The sequence below is a fragment of the Centrocercus urophasianus genome, unplaced genomic scaffold (assembly GCF_019232065.1).
Source record: "Centrocercus urophasianus isolate 14NV4802_14NV808 unplaced genomic scaffold, USGS_Curo_1.0 seq_17, whole genome shotgun sequence".
Classification (NCBI taxonomy): Eukaryota; Metazoa; Chordata; class Aves; order Galliformes; family Phasianidae; genus Centrocercus; species Centrocercus urophasianus.
Window position 1 is genome coordinate 2853378 of NW_024884722.1, and position 12217 is coordinate 2865594.

The 12217-nt window shown below is 43.1% G+C and overlaps 1 protein-coding gene across 4 annotated transcripts; it reads left to right on the forward strand.

The window, feature by feature from the left end:
- The first annotated feature begins 11 nt into the window (after nucleotides 1-11).
- Nucleotides 12-12217, forward strand: UROS (uroporphyrinogen III synthase). Of its 4 annotated transcripts, none has more exons than XM_042818158.1 (10): nucleotides 12-59; nucleotides 3587-3676; nucleotides 3896-3979; nucleotides 4901-4997; nucleotides 5928-6002; nucleotides 6117-6191; nucleotides 8328-8411; nucleotides 9081-9166; nucleotides 10702-10800; nucleotides 11488-12217. In XM_042818158.1, exons 2-10 carry the CDS (start codon nucleotides 3614-3616, stop codon nucleotides 11632-11634), a joined length of 810 nt encoding a protein of 269 aa, XP_042674092.1. In that variant the 5' UTR covers nucleotides 12-59; nucleotides 3587-3613; the 3' UTR covers nucleotides 11635-12217. The 4 variants fall into 4 exon arrangements, with proteins under 4 accessions (XP_042674092.1, XP_042674091.1, XP_042674094.1 ...); XM_042818157.1 differs by lacking the exon at nucleotides 12-59 and adding an exon at nucleotides 81-201; XM_042818159.1 differs by lacking the exon at nucleotides 12-59 and adding an exon at nucleotides 2867-3438.

The following is a 12217-nucleotide window of genomic DNA, read 5'->3' on the forward strand; positions in this document are numbered from 1 at the left end:
GGAGCCGGAAGGACGCGAGGAGGGAGGGGCGGAGCCGGGCCGGGAGCGGCGCGGGGCGGGTGAGTGGGGGGGCACCGCATTGGGGAGCCGTGCGGGGCAGCTGGGGCTCCTGTCCGCTCCCACAGGCTGCACCGAACTGCAGGTTACATTGATGTTTGAACGTGCGCACTCTGTTCTGTTTAAGGCCCTGCGTGTCATTAAGTGAGTGCTAATGAAGTCGCTAGGAAAGGACTGAGACAAGCTGCAGTGCGGGCATGGGGGGGGGGGCGATGGCAGCTGTGGGTGCCGTGTGGATGGGGGCTGCCTTCCATTGGGGGGGTCGTGTGTGGGATTGGGATGGTTGGGTTGGGTCAGTTGAGGTTGGTTTGGGTTGAGTTGGGTTGGTTAGATTGGGTCAGGTTGGGTTGGGATGGTTAGGGTGGGTCGAGCTGGGTTGGTTGGGTTGGGTCGGGTTGGGTCGTGTTGGGTTGGTTGGGTTGGTTGGGTTGCATTGTGTCAGGCTGGGTTGGACTGGTTAGGTTGGGTTGAGTTGGGTCAGGTCAAGTTAGGTTGGTTGTGTTTGTCAGGTTGGGCTGGGCTGGTTAGGTTGGTTGGGTTGGGTCTGGTTGTGTTGGTTGGGTTGAGTCAAGTTGGGCTTGTTGGGTTGCATTGGGTCAGGTTGAGTTGATTGAGTGGGTTGGGTCAGGTCAGGTTGGATTGGTTGGGTTTGTCAGGTTGGGCTGGGCTGGCTAGGTTGGGTCAAATTGGGTTGGTTGGGTTGGGTCATGTTGGGTTAGTTGGGTTTGTTGGGCTGGGTTAAGTTAGGTTGGTTCAGTTGGGTCAGGTGGGGTTGGGTCGTATTTGGTTGGTTTGGTTGGATTGGGTCAGGTTGGGTTGAGCTGGTCAGGTTGGGTCAGGTTGGGTTGGGTCAGGTTGGGTTGGGTCAGGTGAGGTTGGTTGGGTCAGGTGGGGTTGGTTGGGTTGGGTTAGGGCTGCTGGAAGTCGAGAGCTGTATTTGCTCTGGGAGCACTGCTGAAATATAAACATTGATGCTTAGGGAGAGATTGGAGCAAGATGGATTGATAGAATTCTTCGATGAAGCAGTAAAACCCCCTCTGTAGGGATTTGTGCCATATGTAGCTGCAGTATGTTGTAGAGATTGGTCTCTGCGCCCAGGTGGCAATAGGATAAGAGGTGATGGCCTTAAGTTATGCCAGGAGACATTTGGACTGGGGATTGGGAACAATTTCTGCTCTGAAAGAGTGGTTGGCACTGGCACAGGCTGCCCAGAGAGTGGGGATCACCATCTCTGGGGGTGTTTGGGAAACATGAGAATGTGGCACTGAGGGATGTAGGCAGTGAGCACAGTGGGATGGATGGGTGGCTGGAGATGGTCTGGGGGATCTGAGAGGTCATTTCCAGCCTGAATGATTCTATGAAGGTCCAAGTCCTGCAGCTCCACAGGATTGCCAGGTCAGGGAACTAGTTTTGCAGTTGGATTTTGGGATTCCTGTGTAACAGGAATTATTATTTAGAAAAATTGCTTGTGTTGAATGGTGTATATATGTTACCTGTGAGTTTGGTAGGCTTTTGAAACAAGCCGTGGCAGCCTCACAGGTAATCTTTCTTTCCTTCTCTGGTTATTAAACCCAGCTATTCGCTAGGAAAGAATATTGGTAAGAAATACATAGCATCAAAAATCCCAGCCCAGGGTTTTTCAGAGTCGTTGTTTTTCTTTAATATTTTTTAGCATATGTCAGTAGTGTCTTGTAATTCATCTCCATTTCAGTTTATGACATTCCTGTTACACTTGGCAGTCAATCCTTGCTGTGTGACCCATGCACTTTCTTGCAATAAAAGAGGGGCTGGAGTTTTATTAAAGTTCGATGTGTTTTGCAGCTTTCAGTGTCACTTAGAAGCAGAAACAGAAGGACCCATTTCTTTCTTTCTCAAAGCCATCCTCCATCATAGAAGTGGTTTGCAATTGGTTTGAGGACAACTTTTCCAATGCAGGGGAGTGGGGGACTGGAGATACACACTGTAATCAGCTTTCTGTTTTAATTGAAGGCACAGCGATGGTGAATTTCACTGTTTAATGCTGTGAATGGGAAGCATTTCAGTTACATCTATTAATATGTCCCTGAATGCACAACACGACCCAAAATTACCCCTCTCCTGACTTAGGTAATGCGGGCTAAGAGAAATAGCACCAAACTGCTTGTACCTTCGGCCACAAAGGAATGCCTTGGGAGCTCTGCTTGCTCCCATGGTTTGTTATCAGAGCTAACTGGATGCTTCCCAAACCCCAGAATGGCTCATACAAATTTTTCTTCATCTGAGTGTGCGTTTGTGCTCAAGTCAGAAAATCTGTGGTCCTCTTATTAGCTGTTTGCAAGCCTAATGGGTTCTAAATGGTATTCTCTTAACAGCTGAAGAGCAATCATCACAGAGCAGTTATTGGCATGCAAACAGTGTGCTTGTTTTGTGAGCCAAAAGTGGAAGGCCAACATCGTCCTATAAACTTGGCAGTGCAAAACTGAGTTCAGGTTATTCACACCACAGTCTGATTTGCAGATATAAACTGAGCACCGCTGGACTCTGTCAGTCCATTCACTGCTCTGTATGGAAACATCTTCTGGCTCTTCAGAAGTTCTTGCATTCCTCTCTTGGTTAAATTTAATGACATCTAAAATATGTTCCCATAGTGCTAGTACTTCAAAATACACCATCAGTTACTGAAGCTGCCACATGTCTTGTGTGCTTGGTATTAATGATTCAGTAGAATTGCTCGTTGGGGAAGCTGATGTTGGTAAGGTGTTGTGTTGGACAGCCATAGGTGTTCCTCAGTAACACTTGGTGCTGGTGCCTGGGCCTGCTTTGGTGCAAAGCTGCCTTTTCTCTTTGGAGAAAAATGTTTAAAAATGTTGTGATGACAAACATTTGCCCAAACAGTCTTTTGGTCTTTAATGAAACTTGGAGGATTTCAATGCATTTGGTGCAAACAAACCAGTGATATTCCATACATTTGAGTACTCGTTTTTGTTCTTTTTAAAGCTAATTGGCTGCTGTGTTAATATCAGAAAGGAACACGTGAGTAATTAGGGTCAGTGTGCAGTTAGCAAATTCTGTTTGTGTTCAGCTGTTTGTTTGCTTTGCTGCTTGTTGTATTTGCCCACGGGTTGGAATCAGTCATTGAATTCAGCACGTCAGCATTTAAGGAATGGAGAACCTTCCCTTCTGTGTATGGGCAACAGGTGTGAGCCTGGCCCAGAACAGGGTGGAACAGAGTGGGATAAAGCTGTTTCAGCCAGAAGCAGGTTACATCTTACATTACTGAACATGACTGCCTTGTAGGGGTTGTTCCTCCTTCTGCAGCGTTCTCCTTGATGACTTTCCTTGCAGCTTCTCCCTTAAGCAGCATTATCTGAAGCCAGCATGTTATTTGCTGCTCTTATCAGGGTGGGTATTCATTCCCAGAGAACGTGCGTTAGCTGCTGGCTCATTGCACAGGGAGCCCTGCTCCAGCTCGGGCTGAGCCATTCAAGGCACTGCTCAGCAAAAAAGGCTTCTAGATCTAATTTAGATAAATTCTTTTATTGTATTTCAGAGTTCTTCTGCAATTATTTGATAAACGATGAAGGTTCTGTTACTGAAGGACCCCAAAGACAAAGAGTCGGGACCAGATCCATATGTGAAAGTGAGTGAACTCGAAAAAGTAAATGGTTGTGTTATTTTGCTATTAAGTAACAGTATTGTTCTGTTCAGCAAGATAGGTGAACCTAACCAGATTCACTAATGAGTAAGATGCCTGTGTATTTTAGCTGAGGAAAAATATACTTGCACTGACCTGGTTGTTTCTTTGAAGCAAAAACTGCTGGAAGTGTATTTCAAGAATTGTGATTTTTTTTTTCCATAGGAATTAGGATTGTATGGATTTGAAGCAACTTTGATTCCAGTTTTGTCATTTGAATTTGTATCTCTTGAAGACTTGTTTGAAAAGGTAAGTTTGGAGGGATTCCAGTTGCCTTATTTCCAGCAGAGTTTAGGCCATGATTGCCAAGGTGCAGCATCTTACACTGAGTTAATAATATTGCTGCCCTTTTTAGTACCTCGTGTTGTTCTTTCACTAACAGAAGTCTGTCCTGTGATGTTACAATGAGAAGGATGCTGTCTGTACTCCCTAAAGACATAGGCTGGTTAGGTAGGACAATAAAGCTTACAAGCAGTAGTCACAGGCATTGTAGCAAAAGAAACAGGACTGTTGTACCAACTAAAGCATACCTGAAGTTCACCCTTCCATTGCACCAAAGTTGTGTACCTCATCTCATAGGGTCAAACTGTGTAATGGCTGTTCCCATTCTTTCTTCAGCTGTTTATTTAGTTCTCCTGTGCTGGAAAGCTTTTGTGAGGGAGCCTACCTCGAGTGCCCACCTCCAGCAGCATTTCTCTTTAGTAGGTCTTACAGTGTACCACAGCATTTACAATTGACCTGGGAACACTCTGTTTTTTTTTAACCAGTCTTTTAGAGCATGTTTGTGGTCTTACTGTTTTCTGATCAGGTAGGGGACAAGCAGCAAGCAACCCTCTGTGTTACTGCTTGAAATGGCAGTTGTTTTTTCCTACGTGAATGTAGAGTATCTCATATGTCATTTGTCCATCCCTCAGCTCGTGGCAGTGACAGGAAGGCTTACCTATTCCTGCAGAGTTTCAGCATTAATATCACACAGGAAAATATCCAGTAGTTGTTATACATTCCTCTTATAAATAATCTGGCTGCTGATAAGTGTAAATAATTGCCTTTTTCTGTTATCTGTTGGTGCTGTTTTGTTGTTCACAAGGTTACAAGGAATTGACTGACTTATTTCTTTCACGTATTTGCTCGATTCTTAATGTGCTTCCTACATTTCCTATTTCCAAGCAGCTTTCTCATCCAGAGCGTTACAGGGGCCTCGTTTTCACCAGTCCAAGAGCATTAGAAGCCATCAAGATATGTTTAAGAGAGAATAGTAAAAATGAAGGTAAGTGCCCATTCATATTCCTTGGTTTTTCTCTTTTGGTATTTTCTGAAGTTTGGTTTTTTTATTTCATCCATCAGCAGTGTTTGGAGAATGCCTTAAAAAAAAAATCATTCTGTTTTGACGTCATAAAGGTCTTGTGCTGAATGGAGCTTCCAGGGGTCTGGCTTTTCTGTGCTTTATGCTGCTCTTAGAAATGAAAGGAAAAAGCTCTTGGCATCAGTTACTAATCAGCGTGGGTTTCTTTCTGCAGTCAGTTGTGGTTACATTTGCTGATGCTAAGATTCACAGAATAGAATCATAGAATCACAGAATGGTTGGGTTGGAAGGGACCTCAAGGATCATGAAGCTCCAACCCCATGCCACACGCAGGGCCACCAACCTCCACATTTCATAGCAGCCCAGGCTGCCCAGGGCCCCATCCAACCTGGCCTTGAACACCTCCAGGGATGGACGGGGCATCCACAGCCTCTCTGGGCAGCTGTTCCAGCACCTCACCACTCTTGAGTTCTTCAGAGCTGAGAACTCATTTCTATTTTAAATTCCCCACTTTGTGTGTTGAGATCTTTGCAGTGTACTCTTCTTCCCTAGAAGCTTTGCTGCCATTTAAACTTCTACATTAATGCCAAAGTAGAAATGAACGTAAGCTGCATACGATGTGACATAAGGTGAAGCATGCATTAAGAACACTATTTAACAAAAGCAGCTGAGAACTATTTACTCAAATCGAGCTTTTGAACACATGTTTTTGGCTGCTATTTACGCGATGAAAAATACATTAAAAATTCATTCTGTGAACTCAGATTTGCTGAAAAGTGTCCTGTATTAGTTGTTGGCATTTGCTGTATCCATAGATTTGCACAGAAGTCCAAATACTCATTTAGCATTCATATTTTGTTGCCACGTGCTTAAACTTAATTTAATGTTTTACAGCATGGTCAAAATCTCTTAAACAACAGTGGAATACCAAACCAACATACGTGGTAGGAAAGGCTACAGCTTCTCTTGGTAAGCTGCAGTTTAAGGTGGATCAAATTGGGACTCCAATTTCAGCTCATGTTTCTGTGACTTTGAGTTGTTCTTCTTGAATTCAGTGGAGTTTTCTTCTGTCTTTGCTTATAGTGGAAGAAATTGGCCTTTCTCCACAAGGAGAAAAGAGTGGAAATGCTGAAAAATTAGCTGAATATATTTGCTCAAGTGAGTATCTGAAATCTTCTATTTACATTAAGCTCATGTACCTTGTTTCTTGTATATACAGTCATCTGTATGCTGAAACAGAGGAGGATATGTGGTCTGTGTCATCTTACATCTCTGGATTCAGATTCTGGGAATACCTAAATAGCTCTAAAAGGCCATAAACAACATTTTGAAATTCCTATCCAGGATCTTAATTCACCCGACATCTTAGACTCTGCAGTTGGATACTAATTGACCCAGCAGACAAATGGTGTTGGGTTTTTTCTTAATTAAAGGTCAGAGCTGTAATGATTTGAAATTGCTGCTCGGTCGTAACGTGGAGATGGTTCTGTTAGTGAGCGTGCAGATTGCCAGTGAGCATGGGATGTCACTGCTGGGGCTGGGGGTGTCTCACCACCACGTAATTCAGAGTGGATAAGGGCAACTCCTTTCCTCAGCACCAACACGTGGTTTCAGAGGATTGTGTTTTTCTGGACCCAAAGAGAGCGGTTTGGAAGCAGCAGCAGCTTCTGACAGCCACCAGTGGGGAAGAAAATTGTATGTTTTACAGCCTTCTCCATAGAATACGTTACACCGAGGGCAGTTTCATACCAGAACACCAGCAGGCTATTTAAATTAACACAGAGCTGTAGCACTGCCATTATCCTTGTGAGAATGACTGCCTTTGAATACCCTTCAGTTTTAATAACCATGCAGCACATTTCAATCATTGGAGACTGCTTGTTGATAGATGTAATCGTACCGGGTGGTTTATTGGAGGCTGCCTGTTGATGCTCTCGCCCTTTATCAAGTGGTTTGTAAGAACCTCTGTCTTTTTTTTCTTATTTATTTTAACATGATAGGTAAATGAAAGGAACAGCTCAAAATTTTTCTATCATTAGAATTTGTTGTCAGAATAAAAATAAAATCTGCAGCAGGGTAATCCTTTTGTTACTCAGGTGCTTCAATACCACCTTAAGTGGAATTAAAAACAAAGGAATTTACTCCTAATTAAGCAGCCACATTGAGTCTTTATACAAGGCAAGTAATTTTAGATTTATTGCAACGTAATATTTGTGCCAATTGCCAGTATGTGTTGACTCCAAGTAAGGTCTTCCCATTTTGTCTTTGCTGTTCTTCTCTTTGCTTTTCTTTTCTTCTTAACTTCTTCTTAATTTCCCTTATTTGTAGAAAAGGCAAACTGCACAAGAAGTCTGCTGTTAAGTTCATGTCCAAAAACATCTGAACTTCTGGCTGTATTTAGTGATGAAGGATTAATGATAATATGGGTTTCAGTTTGCATTGGAGTATATTTTCAGTTTCATTCATTTCTCGTCAGAACAGCCTTTACATTAAATATCTTAACATAATGAGCATTAAACACTTTAAGATAATACACCTAAAGCAGTCACCGTATGAGCATCTGACTTTCCTAGTGGCAGTAGCTGCAAAAAGCTGTTGTCTAAGAAGAGATAATGGTGTTTGCTGCCTTTAATGCTGCTTAAAAGCTGAGGTCACAAACCAGAAAGGTCCTTCTTCCCAGATGGGCAAGGAGCATTCACATGCAGGCAGTGTAACAGCAATTGAGGTTGGAAGCCAGTTCCTTTTGAAAGGATACGAGGATGTGTGGACACCCACTTCCAGTCTTCCAGCCTTGGAATTGGAACCATTTTTCCTTGGGCAAGCAAGGAAACACACACATAGATAGCCTGAAGCTTCCAGCAGAGTGCTTCTGTCCTCTTGTCTGCCTGAAAGTTCTTTCCCGTAGAGAGAGCTGTTGTGTACAGAGTGGGCTGAAGTTTTAAATATAAAAATGGAGGAAGATTGTGTTTCTGAGAAGGAAGAGATAACTTGCACAGTCCTTGTTTTTCTTTGTAGAACGGCACGGGGAATAGAAATGCTGTTTATCTTTCATGAGATCTTTTTAGTTGATGCATTTGTATTGGTTATGGAATATTTTTTAATTTACATGCTAAGTAGCTCTGCCCTCTGAATTGGGATGCAGTTTTTGAGTGCTTTCAGTTACCGCAGGGCTGTGTTGGGGGAGAAGCATGCAGCACTTGCAACAGCGTTCACCATTTGATACCTTTGAAGTGGATTAAATGCATCTTTATTAAAAAAGAAATTAATGACAAGTTTTTGTTTGTGTATTTACAGGAGAGAAACCTCGTTCATCATCTCTTCTTTTTCCTTGCGGAGCCCTGAAAAGAGAAGTACTTCCTACAGCACTTAAAGAAAAAGGTTGAACTTCCCTTTGAGCCTCATTGTACTCAGTCTGTTAGGAGACAATTTGTACCTAGGCTTTTTGAACCAAATTTGAGTGAGAATGGAATTTTCTGTGATGTCGATTGGAGGATGGGAGTGCAGGCTTCCTTAGAATCACAGAATGGCCTGGGTTGAAAAGGACCTCAATGCTCATCCAGTTCCAACCCCCTGCTGTGTGCAGGTCACCAACCAGCAGCCCAGGCTGCCCAGAGCCACATCCAGCCTGGCCTTGAATGCCTGCAGGGATGGGGCATCCACAGCCTCCTTGGTCGATCTTTGAGGTTGGGATGCTGCTCACAGCTCCAGGACTTGGTGTAGTGCAGCTCAAGCAAGGTTACTTGCTTTTGTTCATCACCTTTGTTGGCATCTTGAGAAGGAAGAGAACTTAATCGCAGACGTGCTGTGAGACATGACAGTTGTCCTCATGTGCTTTGAGGTCCTCCAGTTATAAAAGTTCTAATCTTGTATAATATGCATAGAAAGATGTATGAATCCCTCATGTCCTTTTCCCTGTGTCTTTTTAACCTGAAATAGTTGAACTATTTTTTAACTTTTAAAGTGCAAGTGGTACAGTAAGAACATTTTCCTGACATAATAGAAATCAATGACAACCTGTTTGGTTCTGAATGCCTCTTGTGATCCCAGGCATACCGCTGGAGAGCCTGACTGTGTACCAGACTGCCCAACACGAGCATCTCCAGCAGTCACTGAGCAGCTATTTCTCACAGCAGGTATTGGGTCAAATTGGAATGTCAGAATTTTTGAGGTCTGTGATGTAACCTAACAAAACACACCTTTCTCTTCCCTTCCAGAGGATATTTATTAAACAGCTTTATTTTTTAATTATTGTTGTTATTGTGGTGTCTCTGGATAACTTTGCTGCATTTTATGAATCAGAATCCAGTGGTTTTCTGCCCTCCGTAGTCTCAGAGTTCTCTCCTCTGATTATCCAGCTTATGAATATAATTTTAAGTGTTTTGAATTCCAAGTGACATATGTATTGAGGTCATAAAGGCAAAAAAATCTAGCAAACGTATCTGTTAAACTTTATTAAGCCAGGAGCAGTGCACAGAAAAAGATTTGAAGCTAGCAGAAATTGTTTTTATTTTGTCCAGGTTGACTTTCTGAATTTTCCCCTGTATCTGTGTTTAATGGTGTTCAAAATGTAGCCTTTCTTTCTTGGGATAGCTTGGCTTGCCTGAGCATGTTCACGTCTGTTTAATCTATACATCAGTGTCTTGTTAAATTATATCTTGATTTTCAAGTTAATTTTCAGGAGGTCCTAAAAGGCTCTGGCATGGTACATAGGCATTTTCATAGAATCATAGGATGGCTTGGGCTGCAAAGGACCTTTAAGATCACGTGGTTCCAACCCTGCTATGGACAGGGACACTTCCCTCTAGCCCAGGTTGCTCACAGCCCATCCAGCCTGGCCTTGAGTGCTTCCAGGGAGGATACATCCACATTGAGTTCTTTTTGAGGAACTCCTTACACACATTTTAGACAATGTGATTTGCTGGTTTCAGTGTGAAGCTATTAAATCTGTTTCTCATAGGCTTTTTAGTTGTTCCTAGCTAGCTGATACAAAAAAACAAGTGTTTCAGCACACTGAGACAGGGAGCAGCGCTGTGCTAAAGCATCGCTCTGCTTTCCAGGGGCTCAGGCCAGCTTCCAAGCCACGCACGGTAACAACAGCAGATGTGCTTTGGGTACATCTCATGCAGGGTATTTTTCTGCTCAAACAGAAAATCACGATAAAGAAGGCACGTGCTTTGGGTCCAGATCTTGCAGAATTTCTTTTGGCTCTCTTGAGGCCTTCGTGTGGGACAGAAAGCCCTCTGTGTGATCTGCAGCTGGAAGGCATCGCCTCATCTTTGTCACAGCACCCCTGGGTGGGCAGAACTTAGGGTAAAACCACACAAGCTGGGAAACTGAACGTGGCCAGAACTGACGTAGGCAGGAATGGATTTAGGGAAATAACTTGCTGAGTTTCCTTGCTAAACAGGGAAATGAGAAAAATTGCAGTACATTTATCACCCAGTGGGTATGCGACAAAGTATTTGGTTAAAGCCACACCTGAACTTCAGCATTGTGTGGAGGTTTGGCAGACTGCACCACAGAGAGCCCTCTGTTGGCTTAGCATCTGTTTCTCATTAAAAAAAACACTTTGTGTCCATGTAGAGACATTTAAAGGGGTTGATGTGAAAGAACTGATGTGCTGCTGGAACTGAGAAACCTCTACCAACCTCTGCTTACTTTCACACAGGGAATTCCAGCCAGCATCGTGTTCTTCAGTCCATCTGGTGTCAAGTTTTGCCTCCAGCACATTCAGAAGCTTTCTGGTGATTCTGCCAACCACATAAAGGTACCTGCTCTTTTAAAATGGTGAAATGCAATGGGGAGTAAGCCTAGGTTGGGAGACCAAGGGAGAGGAAAGCTGTTATACCCTTTCCAAACCTTCATTTTCTTGTGGGGAATGCCAGGCTCTTTGTGCTTCTTTCTCTGAACAAAACACGTTAGGCAGCATCCACTGCAAAGTTCTGCAGTCTTGATTTGAGAAACAAATAATGAAGTTTCTAACATCATTCATAATTATGAGTATATAACCATGCTTTTCATTGCAACATGAAGAGGAATAAAAATGTCTTGTAGAGGATTTCTGAATCTTCTGTTTGCATAAGAAATCATAATTCCCCTGTGATGGCAAAGAAGAACATTAAGGTTTGCAATTCATTCTTTGAATTCAAATTCACTGAGCTGGTGGCAGCTACTGGTCTTCCAGTTGAGGTCTAGTGGGGAAAAAGGCTGATTTTGGTACAGGGAAGGTAAAGCTTTGAAGGTTTGTAATGGTGGGAGAAATCTTTCCTAAGTACTTTCTAAACAGCCCAACTGGTAGCTGACTTGTACTGAAGGTCTTCAGTGCAAAATGGTACAATGCAGTGAGCTCAGACATGCAAACTGATTTCTGGCAGTGTTAGCCAAGAAAGTAACTAATAAGAGCTGATCCCATGCTTGCTCACACTAATTCCAGCTGTAAACAATGTCATTGCAGTTTGCTGCTATTGGTCCAACAACTGCAGAAGCCATGGAGGCAGCAGGAATCCCAGTAAGCTGCACTGCAGAGAGTCCCACTCCTCAAGACCTCACTGCTGGGCTCCAAAAAGCACTTTGCCCACAGAACTGCATTTTATCTGACTGACAGCACAGCATGTGTTCATGGTTCTCTACAGAAGGCTTTTTCATTTTGCAGACCTGTTGTCCTGCAATGAAGTATTGTTTGGGAATACACAACACTGTCCTGGCAGCAGCTTGTGTGAGCTGCTAGCACGTATCTAAGAAATCTAGAATTTGCCTAGCACGTCCTGAAGCCCCTTTTTCTTATGTGTGCAGTCCCAAGAAACAAACTGTGAGAGGCCACCAGTGCATCAGAGTAATATATTGACATTTTGTGTTCCATGTGTCACCTCAGGTATCTCCTAGTGCACAAGGTGAGGTTTCCACTTCTGTGTGTAGTCAGTTTCTCCATGCACATCTTCTGTTGTAAAAGATTGTACTTGTGAAGTATTTTCTGTTGCAAAGCTTATTCATTGTTCTCCTTCTGAAATATTTATATTAAGAGGATGATTGCAGATTCTCAGTGGAGTAGGATAATTCTTGTACTGTTGCACCGAGTAGAGCTAACAGGAGGTCAGTTATTGACACATCCTTGCAGTATGGAGTCTTAAAAAAATAAGGTTTCATTTCTATTTCTGTAGAGAAGGATTTGTAAACAGAGAAATAAA